The sequence below is a fragment of the Hetaerina americana genome, unplaced genomic scaffold, assembly GCF_022747635.1.
Source record: "Hetaerina americana unplaced genomic scaffold, ioHetAmer1.1.p SCAF_5, whole genome shotgun sequence".
NCBI lineage: Eukaryota > Metazoa > Arthropoda > Insecta > Odonata > Calopterygidae > Hetaerina > Hetaerina americana.
The window spans coordinates 3,940,002-3,966,753 of NW_027287095.1; the positions used below are offsets into that span (position 1 = coordinate 3,940,002).

The 26,752-nt window shown below is 40.6% G+C and overlaps 1 protein-coding gene across 1 annotated transcript in view; it reads left to right on the plus strand.

Annotated features, from left to right (window-relative positions):
• Positions 1–26,752, plus strand: part of LOC139693490 (uncharacterized) — a 570,990-nt gene that overhangs the window by 407,756 nt on the left and 136,482 nt on the right. The window contains exon 3 of the mRNA XM_071591664.1: positions 20,648–20,764. Within this exon, the coding sequence (XP_071447765.1) occupies positions 20,648–20,764 (117 nt within the window). The remainder of the gene's footprint in view (positions 1–20,647; positions 20,765–26,752) is intronic.

Below are 26,752 nucleotides of genomic sequence, written 5' to 3' on the forward strand. Positions count from 1 at the left end.
GACTTGCAGGGTACGGCGTAGATGTTGATGCAGGTGCCTATGGGGAGCACACCCTTTTAGTGATAACTCTATTAAAAATATTAATTTTCTCCTAGACCGTTTTGAAAAGCATTCAATATGAATTTTCGCTGATCGATAGTCTGTAATAGCACGTCATCATCAATGCGGAGCGGTGCATTCTACGCACTACAGAGATGCAAAGGCGAATTGATTGTTTGAGATGGCGTTGCTTCCGCTTGTCTCCAGCAGGCGCAAGAGGAAATTGAAGTTTCTCCAAAACACCAAGCCCTGTGGGAAATAATCCAGACGCGCGAATCGCAATATGAATCTGTATATCGAGGGAGAGTGGCGCCCGTCTGACTCAGGGAAATGCAATTTTAATTAACTTCTCGAGGAGAATATCCCTGGGAAGGGCTTTCATGGTGAGACCCTGGATTCACGTCCATCGCTGTCACGAAAGCTGCAAACTTGGGGGAGAGCCCATTCGCAAAGAAAATAGAGTTCAGCGTGTTGGGGGAGGGGGATCAAAAAATGAGAGGAAAAAATACTCGAGTCATTCCGTTTCCGATATTGTGCGGTAGTTTAATCACCATCATCGTACTCAAGTGCAGGCAACGGAATTGCGAATTCGTCGTCTAATAAAAGGTGCATCACTTCAATCGCGGCCGTTCGAGAAGCAGAAGGGACGCAAAGGGTGTGAGGGGCGTGGGGGTGTTAGGGAAATGACGGAGATGGAGCTGCGTGGAAGTCTCGGGGAAGAGCGAAAAAGCGAGGGGTTATGGGAGGAAGACAGATGAAGGCCCAAAGGCGAACGACTTTAGAGAGCCGCGGTTATCGAAATAGTTCCCCTGTTGCTCCAAAAGGATTCCGCGGGGCATCCTCGAGGATACTTGCTCATAGGGAATCGAAAAAAATATGCTTTTCCTTTTTTTTCCAAGAAGGTAGCGCGGTGTATTGAAAATATATGTTTACGTTTATCCTGGGGGAATGGGGCTATAACGGGAGGGAACTTAAGAGGCACATAAAAGAGTGGGGAATTTAAGGGAAGATTTTTGCGAAGTAGTTTTTTTTTCGGGAAGGGGGCCGTCTAGGGGGAGAGCTGTCGAGATGTCTGCTGGATAAGCGCGAGGAGGAAGGACTGCGAGGAAAGAATGGAAGGAAGGAGTGAGGGAGACCCAGGGGGAATAAAAAGGAGGAGGGAAAAACGAAACAAGGGGGAGGTAGGCGTTTGAGAGGTTTTGTCGAAGGATATTGAAGTGGCAGCCTCCTGCCTCTCCCCTCTGGCAATGGGCGAAACGGCCCAAGCTGGAGATTACGAGGCCTTAAGCAACATGTGTTGCGCTCTCTTCAAGTGAAATGGACGAGGAGGCTTCGAAGCGGTCGGAAACGGAGTAATAGTGTGAGAAGGTACGAGGACTCGGATTTTTGGACTCTTTCGGGACGATTCTGCAATCCATATCGAATGGTGGAGCGGAAGTGGTGCGTGTGGACGAAATCTTATGGGCGAGGCAGTTTGATTTGCAACTCGGTGAGCACTGTGCGGCGTCTCGTTAAAGAGCCAATGCACTTCTTCTTCGAATCCTGGCCTGGATCGCGATTATCCTCATGTTGACACGAAATTGCGATTTTATCCGAGATGAACTAAGTTTGCTTCCTTTGTGAAATTGACCTCCTAGAAGTGAACTCATTGCTGATAGATGTAGTTGATGGATAAAGCTTGATGTTTGCTGTCGTTGACTTGGGAGTTTCAACATTGAGTCTGCTCTTTACGGAGTGAGTAGAGAGCTTCTTTAACTAACTCTGAGACTAACTTTTACAAGAACGAAGTTGGCGATTACTAAAATTAGCATTGGTGAGATTCTCAATGGATTCAGAGAAAAAAAAGTGGGACAGGCGGTAAAACGAACATGAAAATATTTTGACCTCGTTTTGCGTCCTCATGGAGTTGGTATATATTTACTAGAATGGAAAAAGTTGGAATAGATGAACAAAACTCTAAAACACAAAGCAAATTATTAAATTTTTTTTTTGAAATTTCAACGAAGGAATCAAATGGAAAGCATAATAGCAATTCAAATAGAAAAGAGCTTAAACTAATCTGCTGACTGACAAGTGAAGAGAAGAGGGAGAAGGACAACTTTGGTCACACTTGAATTTTCATGTTGACAATATGGTGACGCTCATGCTTTTTTTATAATGCCTTGATGTCTGTAGCATCTGAAAACTTGTCTAATCTGCCTAAAGCGTTCTAATGGTTAGCTTTTAACGTAATCTGCCTTCGTTAGCTGTATCAGATGAGCTTCAATATATCATTTAATTTCAGCAGTTCGTGTCAAACTATAAACTCGTTTCATTCTTAAAAAGTATTCCAAGGCAATAATAATTCATAAAGAAATGAAACTTAAATATTAGTACATGAAGTATCGAAAAAATGTTAAGAAAACCACAAATTTTCAAAATTAGACAGTAGTTGGTGGAAGTAAAGTCAGTGTGGAGTAGTATCAAACTACAGTTGATAGTTAATACTAAGTAGGAAGAGCATTCAAAGGATGTTTCGTCACTTGCGATGAGACATTGCGTGAGGTGACGTTGCTTTTGTCTGTGAAACGAAAAGGAGCAATAACATTTTATATTTTCTCGAATGAAATGGTTTCCCATTTAGATCTGTTTGAGGTTCCATAGTGAATTTTACCTCGGTATGCACCAAAACTTTACGGGTGATTATTTTCCGTATTTCTTCTCAAGCAGAAATAATGCAGTCACCCCCTTTCATTTCATGGATAAAATATACATCGCTTGATTTAGAAGGCAAAATTCGATGGAGCAAATGTTCTGGCGCCAATGGAAGTAGATAGGGTAGGATAGACTACCCGCATGTTCTAGCCAGCTCTCGTTTTTTTCAGGGAGACATGGGACATGGTCAAGCCAAAGGTGAGAAGAGCATTCGGAAGTAGAAGCCTCGCTATTCCGAGGGCAAATTTGAAAGCAAAGAGATTGTAGCGGGCGAAAAAACAGAGAGGAGGGACACACCTTGGGCCACTGCCAAATGCCAAAGAATAAAATAAAGAGAAAATAATCTTAGTGCCGTCCTCTGTCCCGTTCTCCAGAATCCAAAACGTGCTCTGCTTTTTGAAATTGCTAATGGCTTTCGGGGGTACGTGATTGCTGCTGTCACGCCCCATTGGACGTAAAATTGGAGTGTTTTTTTATTTACCCATTCCTTTTTTATTTACCCACTTATATTGCAACTTTTACTTCCAAAGCGGGCGGCTCCACAACCCTATTGCCTATCGCTCCAACTTTCGCTTCCCTCTGAATCTCGCAATTCGTGACTGCCCTGCCTTCAGCCTTCTGCCGGCAGCGGGGTCACATCGATTGGGATACCTCGACCAATAAATGCTCCTCGACCTCGTAATATACGTATTTATACATGTAAATATGTATGTGTGTGTGTATATAGTATATATGTACCTCCTGATAAATATATATATATATATATATATATATATACTCATATATACAGAAACATATATAAGGAAAAGGGATAGGAACACGTATAAAGGACGAACACAATAGAGGTGGGGAAGGCGGAATCGAACGGATCACAAGAGTAAAAATATTTCCTCAACCGGGACTCGAACACCGGATCTTTCCACTTGCCGGGCGGATGCTCTTAACCACTTGAGCTATCGAGGATATGTAATTTACCCTGAGATCCGTGGGTCTTATATGTCGCCAAGCGCCCCGAATCTTTAGCCAAGAGATGGCGTCAGGGGGCTGTTTCACCCACCAAAGGAGAAATACACCACACACAAGAGGAAAAGGCAGTGGTTTAGAATTCATACGACATCATACAGGAAAGGAACAGTGTGTTTCGTGGCACGCATAGCCAGAAGAAAGAGATTAGCCACATTGGCCAAATTCACATTCAAACACGAAATACCGCCAAACGGCGAATAAATACTCATATATACAGAAACAGATATAAGGAAAAGGGATAGGAACACGTATAAAGGACGAACACAATAGAGGTGGGGAAGGCGGAATCGAACGGATCACAAGAGTAAAAATATTTCCTCAACCGGGACTCGAACACCGGATCTTTCCACTTGCAGGGCGGATGCTCTTAACCACTTGAGCTATGATATAAATTATTTTATTCGGTTCAGAATACTATATTACAGAGTTTGTTAGCATTATGCATAATATCAGGTCACAGATTATGGGTACATCATGTTTTTCTTTAGTATAAGTGTATACATGGATAAATATATGATACATATACCACATACATATCCACTTGTACATACATACGCACACATGCATATCCACACGCACATACATAAGCATATGCATACAGACGCATACTCGTGAATTTGACCATTAACATTTAGAAAGAAAAAAAAGAAAGGAAGACAAGGTCCACAGATATTAGGAGGGAGATTTTAGCTAGCAATGGAAAATTATGTATTGTAAGAAATTATCAACGGCAGGGTTGAAATTATCGATTCAATCAGTCATTCAGCAAAAAAAAACTCTTCAACGATGGACGAAGTGTGTCCGGCACCGGGTGGCTACCGGACATCACTTCCCAGAGTTCTGATCGTGGCTAGCGTCGCTCCGGTCGCGACTCGACCCCGGGCGACGAGTGCTTCGCCGTTTCCCGGGACGCCTCGTCCAACGGGTCGACGAGCGAGGACGCGGCATTTCGCCGCATCCCTCCCCCCCGGCCTCGTCCGAAGAGGAAGAGCCAGCCATGGTCTCCACGTAGAGCGGGTAACTCGGCAGCGTTCCACAGGAGGCCTTCTTCGAAGGAGCACCGCTGGGGGCCGCCAAGGGGCAGGACGCACCCTCGGGGAGGGTCGGAGTGGCGGACTGGGGCTCATCTGCGGAAGGGTTGTGGTCGGGAAAAATCAGGGGAGATAGTTGCTTGTGGTCCGTATCTTGAGAAGCGCTGGGAAGATCGTCGACACATTGACTGTCCTTAATGGGGAAAGAAGATGGGGTATGTGGGATTTTTGACTTTGAGAAACTTGTATGCGGGTCGACTTCCGGGGTCGGTGACGCTTCCTTTACAGTCAATGATAAAGGGATCGAGGGATGAGCTGTTGGGGACTGGAAAACATCGCAATCAGATGCATCCTCCTCACCTGTCACCAGAGGTTCTTGGGGTGTTTGAAACCCGTGATGCAAGGATTGCGTAGCGAGGGCGTCGATGGCGAGAGCGGGGGGAAGGGGGGCGAAAGACCATCCCTCCTCATTTGACGAGCTCACGGAGACGGGGGCTGGAGGTCGTGTGATATTAGGCGAGGTGGTAGGTATGTGAACCATTTGTAGAACGGTATTCGAGACCAGGAGTTTGGGTTTGTCTGTCCTCTTCTTTTTCGGTTCCCTTTCCTCCGTTGACGATTTTCGCTCCCACTGACATTTCCCTCCAATTGAAGGGAGATGCGGGGGACCAACGGGAGCAGCCGGGACCGCACCCTCGATGAGTAGAAGCGACCGCGCTCTCTCCTCCACAGCCACTTCGGGCTGATCCATCTCCACGGCGGCGTTAGGGTTGGAGGGCATCATCATTGCCTCCACATAGCTCTTACCTCTCTGGTTCCGAGGGCAGGTCTTGCGCTCGTGGCCTTCTTGATTACAGCGGGCGCAAGTGCGGCGCTGACCCTCATAGATGATGATGGCCCGGTTGCCGCCGATGTGGAGGTACGAGGGGATGTTTCTCTCGACCGTCATCCGCACAACCCTGGTGCCAGTAAGCACCCGCGCCATATTTTCTCCCTCCCACCTGTTCTCCCACGAGCGATTTATTTTACCAAAGCGTTGGAGCTCGCCTGTTATGTCTTCCAATGGGGTCTCCACGGGGAGACAAAGAACCCTGACATTACACGGGCTGCCGGAAGTCTCGTCAATTGTTATTGTCGTCCTCTGGTCACTTAAAGACGGAAACGGTAGTTTCCGCGGAGTATTGTCTAAAATCCTAGTCATTGTAGCTTCGGTTGCCAACTTCAGGAATATCAAATGGCGATTGTATCCAAATTGGATCGCCACTATCTCTTCGGGTGTGAGGCCCAGCGACTCTAACGTGAAGAGGTGGACCTCCAACGGGGTAGGGGGCTTCGCCTTCTCGTCAACTTGCAAGGCGAGCGTGTTTAAACGGCGCACAGCCATTTGAAGAAATCAAATTCAGCACACTAGCATGAAGAAGGAAAGCGCAACAAAAAAAAAACGAGCACTTTAAAGGGAAATAAAACACTCACGAACGCTCCCTCCCCGCCACACGCACCCGGCGGTAGCAAACAAAAGGAGCCTAAGCTCTACACCAGGCGTCAAGGTCAGTCTTGATCCACTAAACAAAACAAAAGTACGGCCTTCCCGGCGGAAGAAGTCGAGAGTCAAACTGCGCGCTTCTTGATGAACTAGGCGGTCAACCGCCGCTCGAAACAAAACACGATCGGAACCTCGATTTCCGAGAGAGTCCGGCAGTGCCGCTCTCCAAACCCCGGCGACCGAAGCCTCGGACGCCGGCGATTTTAGACACTCGGTGAACACAGGCACGTCCTGCTATCAAGGCAGCTATCGAGGATATGTAATTTACCCTGAGATCCGTGGGTCTTATATGTCGCCAAGCGCCCCGATTCTTTAGCCAAGAGATGGCGTCAGGGGGCTGTTTCACCCACCAAAGGAGAAATAGACAATACACAAGAGGAAAGGACATTGGTTAGAATTCATACAACAACATACAGGAAAAGAACAGTGCGTTTCGTGGCACGCATAGCCAGAAGAAAGAGATGAGCTTTGAGATGAAACCAGAAGAAAGAGATGAGAGGCTGTATTGCATACTCCTTGAAGTGATTTTATTGGATTTATCTAAATACATGCCTGTGCATCGAATCGAACATTAGTTAACGCCATAAAGGTGCTATATTTACCATATATATGTGTATATACATACACATACACACACACACACAAACACACACACACACACACACACTCACATATATATATATATATATATATATATATATATATATATATATATATATATATATATATATATATATTTTAAGGTAATCTACCGGTTAAGGTAGGTTTTTGGATGGACACAACTACCAAAGAAATATTTTATTACTCCTAAAAAAACACAAAATCCATCATCCTACTCTATATCAGGTCCCTCTTCATCTCTGAGTACTGAAGAGGTATATATATATATATATATATATATATATATATATATATATATATATGTATATATATATATATATATATGTGTGTGTGTGTGTGTATATATATATATATATATTTATTTATTTATTAATATATATTCCCTGTATTTATGACAGGAGAAGGATTCTAATGTATGAATATCACACGCCTTTGGGCTTATTACTGGGTGGATTCTACCATCCCACGCCAAACCTACCTCCGCATTTATTACTATTTTCATGGTTAATATATATATATATATATATATATATATATATATACATATTTATCGTATAGAAAGAAAGAAAACACAGCAATTCCACATTTACACTTTATTCAGACGACCATGGTTTCACCACTGCGTGGCATCTTCAGGTGAATGTATTACATATTTATTTGTTTATTTAATTATTTACATGTATAATGTATATATATATACATATATATATATATATATATATATATATATATATATATATATATATATATATATGTATACAGCCGTATACACACACACATGAAGCGAAATCTAGCTCTTAAATGGCGCTAATAAACAAAAAATGTAGAGCACAAAAAGATAAAATTTTACTATCAGTTTTTTTTTATTTCCCTCTCACTTATGCGGCTTGGTACGAGTGAATTCCCGCTTTTTTCACCCAACTATTTGTCGCCGGTGTTCAAAGTGCTCCTCTATCTTTACATTCCCTCTCTCCTCCTTTTGGATTAGGCTCCAGAAGATAACAAATTGATGGAACAGGCTGTATTCGGCGCACCTTTCGGGCTGGCCGCGCGGAGCGGGAGTTGTGGGTCGCTTAAATACCTTGACGCACGCACATTTTATTAATTTGAATAAAACGTTGTACTTGTTATCATTAATGTTTGCGTATCTCGCGCCTATTCAAATTATTTTCCAAAGGGCCGCCTGTCTGGCGTAATAAATGGAGTTTGTCGGGCCGGGGAGGGTCAGTCGAGACGGTTCAAGTGTTTGCACTCTGTGCGGAGGATCGGAATGGAGGGTAAGCGGATTATTTAATTTTCCTTTAAGCGCAAACAAATCTGATTGTAATTGAGTAAATAATTCTTGCGGAAAATATATCGTGCTTATATACACGCAAAATTGATCTTCTTTTCTTAATATTGATATACCTATGAATTTACCCGTTATTTCCTATTTCATATAAACTTTAATGTATACATCGGCTATTTAAATATGGATTATTATAGAATAAGTTTATTTTTGTGGAATTATTCTGAGATTATTATAAATGTTTTTTATCCCAATACCAAAAAAAGAAAAAAAACAGGCATACTCGTTACTGTGTACGACGTTGAAACAATTCATAAATAATAGTTAACTCTAGTAATTTATTAAAGAAGACCTTAGAAAAACCAATCAATGTATTAATATCGCTTCTTAAGTTTTAGTAATCCCAAAACGAAATACTTTATCACCACTAGCTAGATGTCTTTATATCAATTATATTTTAATAATAATGCCTGGGGAAATAATGCTGATTTCTAAAAATATATACAATTTTTACGTAAACACTCGATGCAATGTAATGTACATTCATTCTTTTGAGTCGTGAGATTTATTTGAAAAAAAATATGTAGCAAATTAAAATTTCAGTAAAAATTACCCCTCTCTATTATGGAGAATTAAGTATATAAGGAAAAAGGTTGTGCAAATCAAATTATCCCGTATGTGATTTGATTGAATGCAAAAACGTGTGTTCAAAAGCGGCAAATGATTGTATTCATACTTTGGTTTCATCAGCAATTTTGAAATTTCAATTTCGAAGAATGTCAGTCCTGGGTGATTATTTTTTTAGACCACCTTAATAAATTTGCTTTCCCTAACCGGTAAATATATTTCATTTGACTCCAGTTTTCTTTAGAGCCGACTTTCTCACAAAATTCCAATGACTTTGGATATTGATAGTTGGATAGATAAACGTCTCGTATTTACTTATGGATAAACAGAAATGTTAAAATATTCAGATTTATTATAGAGGCAGAAGCTTTTAAATGTGTGTCTCTTGGCAACAGGAAATTTGAATTCGCCGATAATTTCGCATTGAACAATCGAACCATATGAGTGAAAATAAAAAAAATAGCTTGCTCTAGATGAACAAATTTTAATTTTTTTTAAGTTAAGAAATTGTATACAGCTAATAAGTATTGTTATAATTTTTTTTATAAAGTAGCAGTGATGAGAAAAGGGTACCTTTTCATTTTTACACTTTGGGATACGTTCCACTGCGATATAATTTTATGCAACATTTCCTTGAACTTACGGTCTAAAACTAAAGGTCTTTTTAACTTGCATCAGTGCTGCTCGCTTAATTATTTTTCCCTACCTCCTAAATACGTCGCATTAATACTTCGTTTTATTGTCTCTGCATCGGAGCATCCATTATCCCTTGAAAGGTTTTCTTTTAATGACCACCGAGATTGACTTCCGCACAAAGCGAGCACTCATGTCTCAAGCAGCTAGCTGCGCGTCTCCCGTCAGCTTCCTCACATCTCCTCTCTCTCTCTTTCTCTGTGTTGTTGCCTGTCCCGCCGAGCAATGCAAGGACGGATTTCGACAAGGAGAATTAAAGACTTATTTCAACTAGTGCTTTTATACTTGCTGCTCCACGAACATTGACGGATTTCCTTATTTCCGCTCTTTTGAGTCTTTGAGGGACGTTGCAGGGAATTTAATGAAAATGAGGCATGTCGAGTGCCCTTTCAATCTCCTTATAAGTGGTTCCTCTCAAACGAACCGAGCGCAGTTGATTGGCCCTTTCCTATGGATGTTCGTTATTTCATTTTGCTATCATGAATCAAGAGAAGACAAGGCTTGACTTGTTTTTATCTCAGGTGTTATTACAAATTCCTTTTAAACTATGCGATCTAATATCCTTCGTTAATTATGCTGTCAGAATACTCAATTGATTGTTTAACAAATAGCAAAACAAATTAATGTTTTTTTTATTTACTGGTCCCTCACAGGTGGTATTATTCACGCTTAAAGAGAGAATAGAAAATAAAGTTCTCCTCGACATTGGCATGTCATGGAGATGAAGGTCAATGCGTAAAATTAATCAAAGCTAATGTAGTTTCAATATATTTGAGGAATGTGGCCAAAAGCCTTAGTCTGCTAAATCTTCCAGTAAATAACCTAAATAATTTCATTGCATAACTTAGAAATATGTTTCAGTGTCTCAAGAAAAATTTCAATTGAAAATGTTTACCCGCTTATACTTCAGTACCACATCTCAATCATTCGCACATATTATTCCATTCCTTAGGTTCCTCGTGCCGAGAAACTTGACAAATTGGAGATATGCTTTATGCATTTTATTCAATATATTCCTTCCTCGTCATCGCCTTCATTTATTTGAAACTGCTCCCCATTTTGTTCTTTCTTTCTTGACACGGCACTTTCATATCCTTTCGGCGTCTCTATTCTGTTTCATATGATGATTTAAGAGGAGTCTAATCCAGAAACATCTCTGTTGATATTTTCCTTTTTCCATTAAATTTAAACGCTAAGCTATTAATTATGGTACAAAGGAAACCGTGACCATCCCTTATTGATCTACTGCAGGAATGAAAATGATCCCTTCACCTGCCTATTCATCGGATAGGGGACCGATGAATACACGAATAATTATCAGCAATCCTCATATAAACTTTGTTGTCTTTGGTGTCACCTTATGGAATTAACGCATCAAATTAGCATGGAATGAAATTATTGACTTTGTAATTCCACGCACTTTATTTAGCACACTGCCCAGGTTTCGACGTTGAACCTGATGATGACGTTCAACGTCGAAACCTGGGTCGTGTTCTAAATAAAGTGTGTGGAATTACAAAGACAATAATTTCATTTTGTTTCAGATAATGTAGAGTAGTGAACAGCTGATAAAATATTTCTTTATTTAATATTCTTGGTCCAATTTTATTGGTGCTTTTCTAGCTTATTCGCTGGATGATAATCCAAGTATTGCCATAGTTCAGTAAAACAGACTCTGGTTTGACTGTTTCTCTTGTTTCACAAATAAAACATGAATATTTAAGGTTTTTAGTGGCAAAAGGTTTGCGGCAAATAAAAATATCATTGAATATTTACCAATAAAATGAATAAGAAGACGCCAATATATTCGTATTATAATAACATTCAGGTTACCTCAAATTATAATCGCTTATGCTTTGAGAATATGGTAGATCTTTAGCCGTAGGCTGGAGTTATATTGCATTTTTTATCAATTAAATCACTTTTGTAAATAATAGAGGAAAGAAAGTTGGATAATTTCACAAAATCAGTCATGCTATTATGTTTGAAATCAGTCAGAGATGAATTAAATGTAAATACTAATCTGATGCAGGCAGAAACGTTTTCTTTTCCTACCCTATCGAATGGATAACTGTGGATTGAGAAATATCGTCTTTACACCTGTTTTACTTCAATCACTCCGCACGTGATCGTTGTTTTCATATTATATTGGTAAACCTTTAGGTTTAGTGTATATTTTTTACATTCCGAATTGCGTTAGTAAAGCGATTAAATAGAAAGGATTGAAGAATAACCACGACTTCAACTAAGGAAATTATTTTATCATTCTGTTGCAGTAAGCTTAACATGAATGTCATTTTCATGAAAAAGCAACCGATATAAATGAAACTCCTTGAAAGAGATTCCTCTTGGTAGGTTTAGCATACATTATAATTAATATATATATATATATATATATATATATATATATATATAGGTCAGTCTCTCTTGAAGAAGGCCCCTGAGAGGGCCGAAAGCTCGAACAATTTACCGTGTAAGTGTTCTTTTATATGTGTCTATTCTTTTCTATTTGTGTTATGTTGTGTCAGCCTGTGCCGCTCGTATGAGTTTTTCCGGACAATCGTTATATATATATATATATATATATATATATATATATATAAAATTATATGTCATCTAATGATATATGATGCGTTCAGATGAAACATACAAGGACTGGTTTATTAATGGCTTATCAAAATTTTTTTTATACATTTATTCTCATGTACATAATGTTTTCTAAAACTTCAAGAATTGAATACAAACTTGACATGATCTTGATACCCTTCCTTCTTCATGACTTCCTTTTTTATCACAAGGTTGATCAATTTCTCATATTCTTCAATTTTTAGCCTGTGTATTGAAAGGAACTGCCTGGAACTTGTTTTCATCACTCTACTCGGTTTAAGTTTGTTCTTACGAAAGGGGAAATTTTCCTCGTCCTAGCCTTGATTGCAAGTAGTCAAGCTAGGTGGTATGTTCCCTGTGCACTTATCCGTGGCCTCAGAAAAAATTATTACCGCGGTACCCGATGCATTTTCAAGCGACGGCAAAAAAATGCTGTCATTTGGAGTAGCCTTGGTTGAATTCCAGAACATTAAATGGTTTAAGTACGCGGAAAATAATCTAGTATAGTGAGTGCATTTCCTCGTGCGATTGATCTGATGTTGTCTGGAGGAAGGCGACTGCAGGAAGAAGGACACGGATACCCATAGGGGCTTGGGTCACAACTCCTTCCCCTCTCCTCTGAATGCACTTCCCTTCCACTTCTTCTTCCCCTCAAAGGCAACCTGAGATATGGGAACCTCCACCACCCCCCCTTCTCCCCCACCTTTCTCCGCGGCCTCTTCAGGAGTTTGCTCACGCCCTTGGCAGTGGGGTGTTGTGGGGAGGGTTTGAGAGAGATGGAGGAGGTGGTTTGGCGGGGAAGTGGTTCCCGCGCGATCCAATCCCTTCCAGCGCCTTTAATAATTACTGTGGCGGCGGGCGGGGGTGCAGCCGGGAGGGGGTAGCAGGGATGGAATGGGGCGGGGGGGGGGGGGCTCGACTGTCGCTTTAAATGTGGTTAGGTAGCCCTGGGAAGCAAATTGCTTTTTCTTGCGCCCGGCGGTATTTACACGCGGGAGGCGAGAGGTAATTGGCGGAACGCGAGTCGTCTCGAGGCGCCGTGTTATCTTAGGGCTGGCGTGGGCGTTAGCGATCCCCGATGGAGGTTTGTCCCTGCTTATCATCATCGATGCAAACTGGGAATTTGAAGGAAAACAATTTGGTGGGAAAGGAATAAATTTTTCCGTGGGAGTGTTGTTGTTGTCCGCCTGTTTCCTCCGCAGTAAATTTCATAATTGAGGAATATTATTCTATTGTGGTCACTCACTTCGACTTGTGTTGTAGTGACGATTTCCCTTCAGTACGCTGAAGAGGGCTACTTTGTGGCCGAAATACGCGTATTCGTATTCACCTTTCTTATCCTCTCCTTTTTTACCTTTTACCCCTTTTACCTACCTCATTATCCTTTTTTACCTTTAGCCCTTTTTGACTTTTGGCGCTAGCCAATTAATTTCATTTTCACTTTGTTTAGAAAGGTAAACTGTTTACGGCTATTGGAGTTTCAAATTTATTATATATTACTAGCCGTAAGAGCTCATTTCTATCAATATTAAATCTATCTGTTTTACACCTAACCTCTTTAATTTTATTAACATGATCTATCCTATCGTAGTGTAATACATTTCAACATCATGTGACTCCCTTGCACGTATAACGATGAATATTTTGAACTGAAAAGACATAGAAACTCCAGTTCGCCTCAAATACACCTGGCAGGGATTTTCTAACCCTCCTCACTCCTTACTCCAATCTTGAAAACTTTTACCTTAAATTCTTGTTTTTTTATTCACTGTTATGCTCCGTGTTCTGTCGTACTCCAAGGTTGGGTTTCAGAGGAGATATATAGAGATAAAAAAATCAATACCCTATATCACACCTCCTTCGCCATTTGTCTCCTCCACCTTCTCGCCAAATATATACCTCTCTCTTTATCCTATGGATGTGCGTACCTTGTTTCCGTTTTCCCTCTTACTATGACTGTTTAAAAAACTAATTTTCTCTCTCAATATTTCAACCAATGTACTAAATATAGTATTTTCTGCATTCTATTTCCGCCTTTGCCTTAACCGATTACTATTCTTTCATCCTACCTCTCTTGATACCATATTTATGATTTTTATCTGACACTGAAGCCTTGGCTGAAATTAATACCCTGTTCCAACATTAGCATTGAAATCAAATATATAACTTCTCTTGCAATCTATAGGATATAAATTATCTCAGCCATGTATCATTTAAAAAAAAGGAGCAGACGTTGAAAGAACTATTAATGGCGTTTATATACTTTTTACATCTTAAAAATACCTGAAAATGAGTCATAGTGATTATGCTGCGCTGTGTGAGTTGCCGATGCGGTAGAATTGTGGGCAATTTAAATATTCTTATCCCTTAATTGCCAGCTGCATAACACTGCTAAATGTTGTAAAGACGGACCAAGAGTTTACATCTATCGTGCAAGGGTTTTGAATCAATAGTCATGTTTGATATCTCTTCACTTGGTCATACTACTATATATCTCATTTGCGCCAGTATTGGGTGGATATGTTAGTTAACTATGAGTGTATATATGAGTTCTTGAGTCACATTCCGGGCCGGCCCTATTCTGGTCCCTTCACACTTTCCTTTCGCTGTATATCCTACCATCCCCGTCTTGAACAAGCGAAAAAATAGCTAAACTTTAGAAAGGTTTGTCTTAGGGTAACGGTTTTATTTTTTAGTTGGGCTTTTTGCAATCAGAAATTTTATCCTGGCTCAACAAATCTTTCCTCTCTGGTTGTGTGTTTTTTCAAACACGCGTGTTTTCAATTCAAGCATGCCAAAAGGAGAGCAAAAAATATATTTTTTTTTCGCGTGGGAAGGAAGTCTAATTCAATTCCTTTCCAATCACGCAAAGCAAAGTGCTGACCCCGAGGTGGTGCAGCGCCGAGGGCACAACACCGCTCTCTGCGTGCGCACCGGAGTCACTTCCGCCGGGGAGTTAAAAATGGGGATTCCCGGCAACGGCGAACGACAACTTCCCTCGCGAGGCCTATTTATAATTTTACGATGGATTTTTGGGCTCCCGGGGAATAACCGTAACGCGTAATTTAACACGAAAGCATATGGATCTCTTGGAGTTTTATGCCACAGTTTGTTATCCTCCAAACTCATAACGTATGTGGTATTTCCTCGAACAGCGGTGAAGAGGATCTCGTGGTGGGACACCGCATGCGGGGGTCTCTTTGCCTGCTGCGGAATAAACTTGGTGCGTGCTGCAATAAATGTGCGGTCGCATCACTGTAAAAGGCGGTGCTCGGGAGAGGATTTGTTTCCATACATTTTTTTTTGTTTTTTTTTAATAGACCCCGCCTTAAATCTCCTTTCGGATCAGCGTCGATATTCGTTCGAATATGCGCTCGGAGAAGGTCGACATTTTTTTGCGGCGAACTTTGACGTACAATTCTCCAGAATTCTTCAAAGAATAGGAAGACCCACTTTTAGTGGTTTAAATTGGACTTTGGCGCATATGAAGTCGACTGAAGCAATAAAAGTTTCACAAAGTTTCCTCGTTTTCGCTGTTGGCACAGGCATTTTGTTTCTAAGCGCAGAGTGGAAGATTAAACTCCAGCATCCAGCGTGATAAAATGCTGATTTATTAATACTTAATGAAGTCTGCTGCTTTGGATATTGGCATTGAAATGGTATTAGTCGTCGAAGAACTGATATGCCTTGTTCAAAGGCTTGCTGTTTTCATTGAGGATTTATCAGAAGAAGGGTAAATATTGTTTTTGGATTACAACTCTCTTAGAACGAGTGTATTGCATATTCATTGTTTCTAGGGGCTTCTTTCCTTCTTCTCTTACAATTACAATTAGAAAATGTTTTGTATCTTATATGCGATATGGATATATTTAGAAGGAGTTACGTACGTTTGATTCTGTAATTATGAAGCAGTACCATAAGGTAAATCCAATACCCTTTCATATCATCGCTTATCGATAGTATTTTTACGATAAATTCAATGTTCTGTTTGTTCTTTCATGTTGATAGGCCTTTAAATTTTTAGTCATGAACAGTTCGCTAGCTTTCAACGTTGGATAAAAATTTTTAAAAGTAATCCTTTGAACTGGTTGAAATGAAGTTTTCACATCAATTTTTAAGCTACACTTCCTAATTTATGTAATTTAAAGACGTAGTCAGCTAAGTGCTATTAGGCAGGGAGCTATTGCCCGGAATGGGCAAAGGAATTTGCATGGATAAAATTGAGACTATTATGCTATCTCCTTCATTAAATCATTCTCATCGCCTTTGATCTATCGATAATTAAACCCTTCTAAGGTGTTTATTAAATGTAATTGAGTTTCCCTTTCGGGAATTTTCTCTCTTTCAACGTCCACGACTCCCTTGCATACCACTGGTGAGGTGGCGACACCAAGAGGAAATAAACCTAAACTCCTCTTTTACCGCGGGCCCTTTAGATATTTCTTTCTCCGAATGCGAGCAGAGGACATGGGGAAATGGAGAGAGGGGGATGAGGTGGAGTGAGGGGTCACTCGGGGGAGAGGAGGGGAAGTGGGGTGGGTGCCGAGTGGCGGAATTAATGAAGCGGAGGCGTGAGAAGGGGGAGAAGCTGGGGGAGGCACCTTCTAGTGGTTGGGGCGGACGTCTTGAAAACTTGTGAAGGCTGCTTGGGGGCTGAGAAGGGTGGAGGGAAGCAGGAACCTGGGCGTCGACCTCTATCTCACTCCCTCAATCTGAATCGGAATTCTTAAATAATTTTGCTCGAAAAAGAGTCTTAAATCTTCGGCACGGCAAGGTATCGTTTTGTTCTGCTGACCTCAAGCGGATAAATTTTATTCAGTCATCGATGATAAATTAATTATTTAATTTGAAATAAAATTTATTTTTAGTTTTTTTCGAATACTTGCCCCAGTTGTGCTTCATGTACTCCTGGTCGCATGGATACATTTTAATATAAAATCACTTCCCGAGTCTTTAATATGCTTTGGTATCTTTGAAAAATTCATTAGCGTGAAATGAGGGGCTCATTCTAAAAATACAAGCCAAAGACGTTTGAGTCTGCTTAGATGAAACAGTATAAATAAGGGTATATGTAAGAGTATTTAAAAATCTGCGACTAACAATATTGCCGAATATTTTTCTTCTAAAAGGAAACACTGGAGCTCCTCTTTTTGCGTCCTGATAAAAAAATCTTCATTTTGTTTATTTTCCGCATTTTGGGTATCAATTGCGATGGATCGTTGCCTACCTTATAACCGCAATAACCTGACCTCGGGCACTGACACTAAACATGCTTAGGACTACTATTACTTTTTTCTGCATTAGGAGCTGTAATGAAAATCGTAATACCGAAGCCCAAACACTTCTACCAGGTATTCCCCGTATCTTTATCGCCTGCGCTGATATAAAAATTTACTTTGTTATTAATTGTATTGATATGTAGTTTATTTTTCTCAAATTACGAGAAAAACAAGAAATCTAATGTTTTTGTTTGGGAAAGATTTTCAAATGAACATTTAAATATAAAAATACTGATAAAAATAAATTATTTACCCGCTTTCCGGCTGCTTTCTTAACAAATTCCTTCATACATTGTAACATTCACGTGCTTTCTTATTCAGAATGTCTTTAGGGGACAACTTGGTCATTGAATATAATTCTATGGGCTTAGTTTCAAGAGTTCATCGTTTACATGCGTAGCTCGTTATCCCTACCAGCTGTTGTTGTTGAGGTTCTTTATTGCTTTGCTCAGACGCACGCTTGACATTTTCATTCCTGCCTTGACTACTCTTTTGGTCTCTAACTTCGTTAATTTGGATGCTTCCGTTTCTCTCTTACGTCTCTCGACCAGACATTTAATTCGGATCCACTCTTGTCTTTTCTCATAGCGAGATATTGCGACAGGAAGGCGTCATGTCATTTCGTGTTCGGAATTCGGCTGATGGCTTTCTGCTAATGCTCTTATGGATCCCCTTGTAATTCCTAGACAATTAAGAAGTAGTGTGAACCCTAAATAATTTCTTCTGAGAATTGATGAAAATATTTCAGAGGGGAAGCATTTCAGAATGAATTTAATGTATCATCGTTTATTATGAGTGAAGATTTTAAGTTTAATAAAATTATGATGAATTACATGTTTTTTTTCTAAATCTCTGGTGAACGCAGTCTTTTATAGCGCTGTAACTTCGTAAATTTAATTTAAAAAATACTTTTGCTAGAATTAACATACCAGATTACGCTTCCTATGGAGGGAATGCAATTAAGTGAAGGCCTATTCAAAGTTTGCGTAGCGGATGTACGTTAAAGTTTACGGAAAATACCCTCATTTTACTTCTCTATCTATAACAAGGAAACGTTTGCTAAGGAAAGAATTGAAATATGTGGAATAAATAATTTAAAATATGTTTGGAAAGTCGTTATTTCCCAACTGCTAAATTTTATGAGTAAATTTAAGTCTCCGGGCTCCTAATAGTCTGTGAGTTTGAAAATTATCTTTCCTTTCTCTTTCATACGAAAGAAAGACAAAACCTTTTTAATAGTTTAGACAAATTTTTCTAAAAAATGAGCATAGAGAATACTTCTTTGCTATTATTTAATAGAATTGCTTAGTTTTATAGTTATTTTAATATAGAAATAAGTTGAATGAAAATAGGACTGTCTTAAGGATTTTTTGTTTTAGAAAAATAAGGGCATTAATTACTTTTATAAAAGATATTAATTTATAATTAAAGTTGCCTCAAATTAATACCGTACAAATTGCTTCGTCCCAATTGTATTAAGCGATTATTTAGAAAATATATTTGTTTTTTGGTATGACCTAGCCTTCTCCTATTGCCAGCTTATGATAGCAGAAATTTATACACCTTTTGCCGGAGTCCTAAAGTGGCGGTGTCTAACATTTGAAGCCGACGAGTGTCGCAGATGAGTCACATCTTCGACTATCATCATCAACCTTTCTCTGGCAAGTCTGCAGGGGCATCGCTCTGCTGCGGCCGGAGGTAATCTTTACCAGTGCGATGGGTGGGTGGGGAAAATAGAATCCTTTTAAGCGGCCTTGGGAAACCCTGCTTTTGTGAAGGCTGCAGCACCTTAAAGCAGGCGAGTTTACTCTCTCTGCGTGAGATTCTTCCCGGCAACCCTTCGACTTCAGCCGACTCCCCGTCCCGATTACATTGAGGGGCCCTTTCTCCGTAAAGTAGTACTCTCTTGGAGGTAATACTTCTCTCACTTGAGCACACATTTTTGAGTATACTAACGGAGAGGAGCCAAATCCGGACATAGCTAAAGGCAAATCGATCGCTCTTCCGAATTTTAAGCCTATGGAGTCAGTTAAATGTTTCTTTTCTCTACTATTACCATTCATCCATCGTTATTTATTGCACACTAAATCTCTTTTTCACTTCATGTCACTTTTCCTCTCAGTGTACCTCGAGGTAATGTTTTCTATCTAATTTCCGCCATTCTTGGCGGAATTCTATTTTGAATGCTTTTGCTGTACCATTTTAAATTTATGTTGTTCTCTTTCTTGCGCGAATATTTTTACTGGTATAAATTTGTAATCAAATGCCTAATACTTTTATACGCAGACCTTTTTCTAGATGTGTAAAAATCGATTCTCTGCTATAATATACCAGGTCGATAAACTTGAATAATGATAATTAGAAGAAATATATCTTTTGAAGCATCGCTTTCTTGTATTTGATCTCCAAGTATTATCTCATTCCATCAAAAGTGATACTTTCCAAGTTAGTTATATTTTTGCTTCAATATATTCATATATTGTACTCATCTTAAGTGAGTGTGTTATCTCAATTTATGTGTAATTAGTGACTTTCGGAAATGTTCCCTTTTCGTATAATAAAAATTATATGTCACTCATTTTTTCCTATTCTTAGTCTTCAAAAAGATATTTTGGTAAATTTTAACGCGTGCATGCAAATACTGATTCTCATTTCCCTGTGATAATTATTAACATGAGTTTCAGCTCGCATACTAAATTTGAAAATAATTAAAATTTATGGCACCCCTGCAAAACATTCTCAGATAATCAAAATTATTATTAGTCTCTTAGAATAAAATGTGTTGCTTTAAAAATCTTTCTTATTTTATAAAAAAATACTACTCCCAAAACAAACAGTTTATTCATAATTAAACATTCCATTCAAATCCATGTTTTTATTTCCCAACCAATTGAAAATTAAAACGACCAAAACTGCTCTCAGTTTCCTATATCACAATATAAAAATTCCCCGAGGCGTACTTGAAAACTTTGGATTGCTCCACCCGCCTCGCTCCTCATGACTTTTTCGTGGAAATTCTCGGGGAGGAGACCCTCCTTTGCCCGCCTCAGTCCCCCCCATCGAAGAATATAAAGCCTCGTCCGTCCGCCCCAAATCGCCGCTTTCCCCAACTCTCGGCGAAGCCTTTCTCTCGACGACCGACCGTCGCCGTTCGACACCATCCAGCCCACGCTCATCCCTTTCTCTTCGCTCTTTGCAGTTCAATTTCGTCGGGAAACTACTTGGACCAAAAGGGAACTCCATGAAGAGGCTCCAGGAGGAGACGATGACCAAGATGGCCGTCCTCGGCAGGGGCTCTATGCGAGATAAACTCAAGGTGAGTGAAAGGGGTCCTCTGACCCCTTCTCCTCCTCTTCCCTTCTCCGATCACTATACCCCGCGGACCCGAACGTTCACGCACCGCAAACACACACCCCAAACTCTATCCCACGCACTCGAACGCACGTGCCAATCTGAGTTTGGGGAGGGAGAAGAGACCTCTCTCTCGCCATCTCGGCTGCCTTCGCCTTTGGCCTTCCTTGTCGTCTTGCTTCCACTCGTTTTCCCTCGCATTGTACGACTATCCATCGCTGAAAAGCCTTCGTCGGCCCGTGCGACCTTCCCTGGGTAAGCGGAGCGGGCCAAGGTGGACGTGTTTGGTTTCGTAGGATTCAAGATGGCTTGGCATCGACCTGAAGACCGGTTCTCCAATCTCCTCATCCCCTTGCTTGCATCTATTAGGCCTCCTCGCATTTTTCCTCTTCCGCGAAAATTCGGCACACCTCCAGAAATACCACGGGTGTTCATTACATGAGCTGCTAGAGAAACATCAAACTACTGTACTGCCAAATTGAGCAATAAAGCTAGGCGCTCTATGATGCGACCCTTTTAGTGTTATTTCCGTTGTTTTCAACCATTAATATGTATTCCAGTATTAATGCCTTAAAGGGGGTTACGTTTAGCTATTATTTTAAAAATAATGTACAGATATACAAATGGAAGTCACTGAAATGAAAATTTTTGGGAATATTCGTAAAAAACGACGATTAAAACCCATCCCATTTTCCTATTGAAATGTTTAAGCATATGATTATTTCTTTTATCGTAATGGATTTTTTTCGGATTATGCCATTTCCCTAGGTTTTCACAGTAGTTATTCTTACCATTAGTAACCATTTGATTAATAGAAAATATTACATTTCTAAAATTAAAAAAAATAATTTATTAAGATATCTTTAACTTCCCTAAATGATTTACTTTTAATATAAAAATAAAGCTACCATTTTTTAAATTTTTTAAACATCCATTTAAGACAGTTTTGATGTAGAAATTTAATTATTTGAAATATTAAATATAGTTCCTAGGGTATAATATATTCGTGATATTATCAAAAGGTTGCTCGCTGTAAACTCGCTTTAAGAATTCATTTTGAATTCCCGTTTTTCAATTTTGTCAGCGCTTGGTTTGATCACCTGCAAATCTATATACGTGCACATAAGTCTCAGCAACACTTTCGTGTTACTCCTACTTTTGCTGCCCGTTCAAATCGTCTACTTTGATCTCCATCTTCGTAATCATATGTTGTGGACTTGGTTAGTACCGAAACCAGTAGAAATAATATCCACATATAATTAAAATTATTACTTTGGAGTTGCGTTTGCGAATACGAATACATTTAAGACCTATCTAATTAAATCCATTTTGCTCGTCCACATCTTCTACTTTGCGAGGAAGGTAAAAAGAATAGCAAGTCCACATTTCACAGTTCATAAACTCACGATCATAGCTTCTCTACCACCTGATGATGCTGTGCGGCAGCGAAACCATGGCCGTTCGTTAATAAATAGTAAATTGTGGAATCGTATTGTTTTTTTTGACCCCTTTACAATGCAGATTGTCCTACGCATCTCCAACCGGGAAATATTTTCGCTCGCATCACACCAACGTGGGTATCGCCGTAGGGCCGGCGGATGCGGTGACGTCGGGCTTTCCAGATTTCATCGGGTGCACTTCCGGTCTGCCATGTTCCCCGATTTATTTTCAGAGAGCGCATCTTCCCCCCGTTCGGCCCCGCTCACGTGTTGCGGAGGGCCGGATGCTCCGAGAATACACCTTGCTCCTCTCTCGCCGGTGGGAGCGAGCGGAGTGTAGGAGAACGGGACGAGGATGCCGAAACGTACGGGGGTGAGGGATGCGTCCCCAACGTTGGTTGGTCCGTCCCGAGGAGGAGGAGAAGCGACTCTGCTTGCGCGAGAGGTCACCGAGGGAGTCGTAGGGGTGGAAAATGACCCCTTAGGGAACGAAGGAAAATCCTCCTTGCTTCCGCTCCTCTCCTTCCCCGCCCACTCCCTCCCTCACTCCCTCCACCGAGGTGACTTGGCACGTGGCACGGTCTCCGAGCTGAGGCCTCGGTGAGCCTCCCCCTTTACCCGGGCGGAGCTCCCGCTACCTGCCGTTGGCACACTTGTGCAATGAGATGTGCGAATTAGCGTGGCGGCACCGGTGCCGCTTGCGCTAATGGGAAGTGTGACGAAGGAGATACTCTAGGGATGATGAAGTGCAACGACACTTCCCATTAACTCCAGGCGATCTTGTCTCTTTGGTCACAAATTGAATTGTTTTCTCGGCCGCTTTTAGAGAATGGCAAGTACCCCCTTTTCGGTGGCGTTGCATGTTGATATATTATTATAATAGTTTAATACCCAAGGAAATCGATGTCTTAGAAATTGTTAGATAATTAATATTTATTGATAAGAAAACTTTCTCGTTTTCATATTAATACATTGAATGATTTTAGTTTTGTCACACCTAATACTATAATCTATATGTATTTAATATTTAGTAAAGTAACTTTTTTATTGCAATTTAAGTAGCTTTTCGTCTTTTTCTTCAGATTTTGTAACGCATTTGTCAATCACGGAGGTATGCGGGAGCCTGAGCCATAGAAATCTTAGAAACTGTTCTTATATATTTTTTCCCTCTTGCAATTAGGAATGGTACTCAGTCAGATACCCTGATATTCAGGTTTTAATGAAGATGAAGGGGAAAAGTTACTTTCATCAATGTTATGAGCTCATATCAGTTGAACGTTCTTGCATCGACATCTAAAAATGATGTACTCCAATTATGTTTTTTCCCATTGTCATAGATGTACACCTTCTGGCCAGTGGGGACACATTCTTATATAATCACGTTTTGTGAACCACTAAATTAGGTGGAATTAATAAGAAAAATATTTTGAGAATATTCTCTTTTAGCTTGATGGTTGCAATTCGCTTAATTCATTTTGGTGAGCGTCATTACCCCTGTGATACATCTGGCGGCATCCACATCCCGTAAGAAAGTCAAACAGGATATCCTCAGATGCCTAAGACTTTGGAATAGGACAGAGAGCACAGAATTTATACTTCAACTTACAATTTCTAGTTTGCTGCCGCGACTTAAATAATATAATAATTTTAATGCTCGGTTCAGTAATGAAAACCACGGAAGGGCTATTGGGATTCATTAATTCGGGTCTCATGCCGTCCCCGGCATCATAATACTCGTCAACTGGGGGACAGTCGGATTCATTCCTCATCGTTCTTCACGGAGTGTTCGGTGAACCAAGTTTCCTACTCTCTCCCAGAGAGCTTGGCGTAATTTATGGTCGGTGTCTCCTTCATTTTTCATTCGGGTCGTTGATGCCCTCAAGATCCACTCGTCTAATTGCCTTCAAAGGGGGTAGCAACCGGCCTGCGGAGCACTGTAATTTCCCGCAAAGACGGCACCTGAAGACGGGATTATTTAGAGAACAGCTGACGGTTGTGTTGTCCTGAGGAAGGTACCACCTGGTGATATTAACCGTTAATCATAGCAAACTTTTTCTTAAGTAAAATCTTTCTCCTATGTTAGTCCCTTACTTTCTACTTCTTCCTTAGAGGCCATTACCATCCACTCCTCTTTGAGCTCCTCTCAATTAATTTACCCTCCGATACATAGTTAAATTTAAGTTAATTCCTTCGAAATACTGTTTGAATTTGTAAAGTAGACAGCGTTTCCTCCGGTTAAATACTCAGTTGGAATCCTGTCTTGATTAACTGCCGAAAATATTTCAATTTTATGGCCTTAAAGATTATTTTCCGAAAGAAAATCGCCTAGGTGTTACTATTTTGGCAATTCATAATCTCCTCAGCGTTCTATCCTTCTATCAGCCATATCCAATTATAAGAGTTAAGACACTGTTAAATACCTTTCTTGGAATCAGTTTGCATATGCATGCTGATCGACACCCCCATCTGCTATTAACGCACCTTCCACGCTGATTTTGAAGAATTTGTGTTTTATTGTATTCACAAAATTGTTGACAATATCATAACTTTATTTTTCGGGGAAATAAAATTAGGTATAAGGTCAATAATTTCGAGAAACAATATTTATCACACAATTTACAACTCCTAATACACTTGCGTTCTTTAATCTAACCGATAGATATAACCATACAATTAACTTTGAAGGAACACGAATATGAAGTAAACACAATCAGGTGGAGGGTTGGAAGACGTGACTTCTTAATATCGGGATTCTGTGAGTATTATATGACTAAAAAATTTATCCACGTCTCTCAGTAATTTAAGCTCTCAAAATAAATTGCCTTAGAAATGTCCGAATTGTGATGTAATCAGAACTCAGCACCATTCTTTCATCAAACAGCATACTAATACTGACTGATAGATCGTTTTTTCATGCATACGTAATAATAATAAAGCTGAGTAGTATGAAAATCATCCGTATTTTAGTGAGCGATTAATTATCAAAAGGATATGAAAGTAATTTCTGCCAAATACTCGGTTCAGAAAGAGTAATACTGGTCTTTGGGTTGGATTTAACACAGTGTCAAATTTTCACTGCTTGGGGTAGCCTTTTAACTAGGGCTAGAGAGAAATACGGTACACCAAGAGGTATACTCGTACAGAAGTTGTAGTCGACGCACCGTAGTCTAGTTATTTTAAGCAGGTGCTTGTCCAACAAAAACCTAACACTTTCCAAGTATACCCAAGAAGTGGCCGGATTATGCCAATATTTAACTATCGGATGCCAAAATATTGTCATTCAACTATTTTATCTAGGAAAAAACATGTGTTCAAGTCATTATGTAACCTTCACATTATTGCCGTAAAAATACGTCATAAAACTCCCTCAGACTGAGAAACATTAATATCATCTTAAGATGTCCATAAATCACTTCTCAACCTTCTTTTTGAGTTTTTATTCAGCCGAGGCCCTGACGTTATTCCACCATAACACCAATTTTAACTTTGTTGCGTTTCCCCATATTTTTTTCTTCCTCTCTCTCACCTCTCCTCTCTGATTCCATCTCTCTGGAAGATGAAGGGAGGGAAAAGGGTTGGGGAAAGGGGGGGGTGGTCGAGAGCAATCTGCTTCTTCACCTCTAATCATCCAGAGGAAGGTTTAAAAGGATGGGGGGGGGCTGAAATGAAGGAGGGAGAGGTAGTGGGTGGCTCCTAATGACGGGTAATCCGACACTTTGGCGGCGGCCCTTTGATAAGAGGCCACGAGGCGATGCCACAGAGGGGTTTGAGGCGCCTTGGTCCATCCACCCAATCCACCCTTATCCCCCCCTTGCCACTCCCTACCGCCACCCTCCATCCCTACGCAACTTATCTCCCACCACTCCACTCCTTGGAAGTGGGGGCGTGATGGGCACGCAGCACGCGCTCCTCCCTGGGTCACAGTTGGTGCCCTCTCTCTCTCTCTCGGAGTGGAGGGAGAGAGATGCAGGGAGGGAAGGAGGTAGTCGAAGGAGGGGGGAAGGGAAGCGGGTGGGGAAAGGGGACGAATCGGAATGCCGTGAAATGGAGTTTTAAAAATAGTCTCATAAAGGGGGGGATGGAGAGGTTGTGAAGGGAGTGTGGAGGATAGGTGGATGTGGAAGGGTGGAGTGAGTGCGGAGGGAGACTTTGAGGAGAAGGCTGCGGCCGCGTGCCGTCATCCCGGAACGCGTGAGTGGAGTGCGAGGTCGGGGGATAGGAGAGTGGGAGGATGGGAGAGCGAGGGCGTTTGGGAGTGGGCAGAGGTGGTGGGCGACTATTTCTGGCCCAGCATCCCACTGTGAGGGAGGTGAAATAGAGAAAAAGATAGACGGAGAGATGGGAATGGGGGGGGGGGGAGCGGGATCATATAGACCCAAGGAGTTGGCTGCCTTCTTTGAATAGCGGTCGGTATTGTCCGGTTTCCACATTATTTATAAGAAGACGATTCCCTATAGTTTTCTCACTAACAACCCGAACTGCGAGAAGGGAAACGCAATGAAAGGAATGAAGAA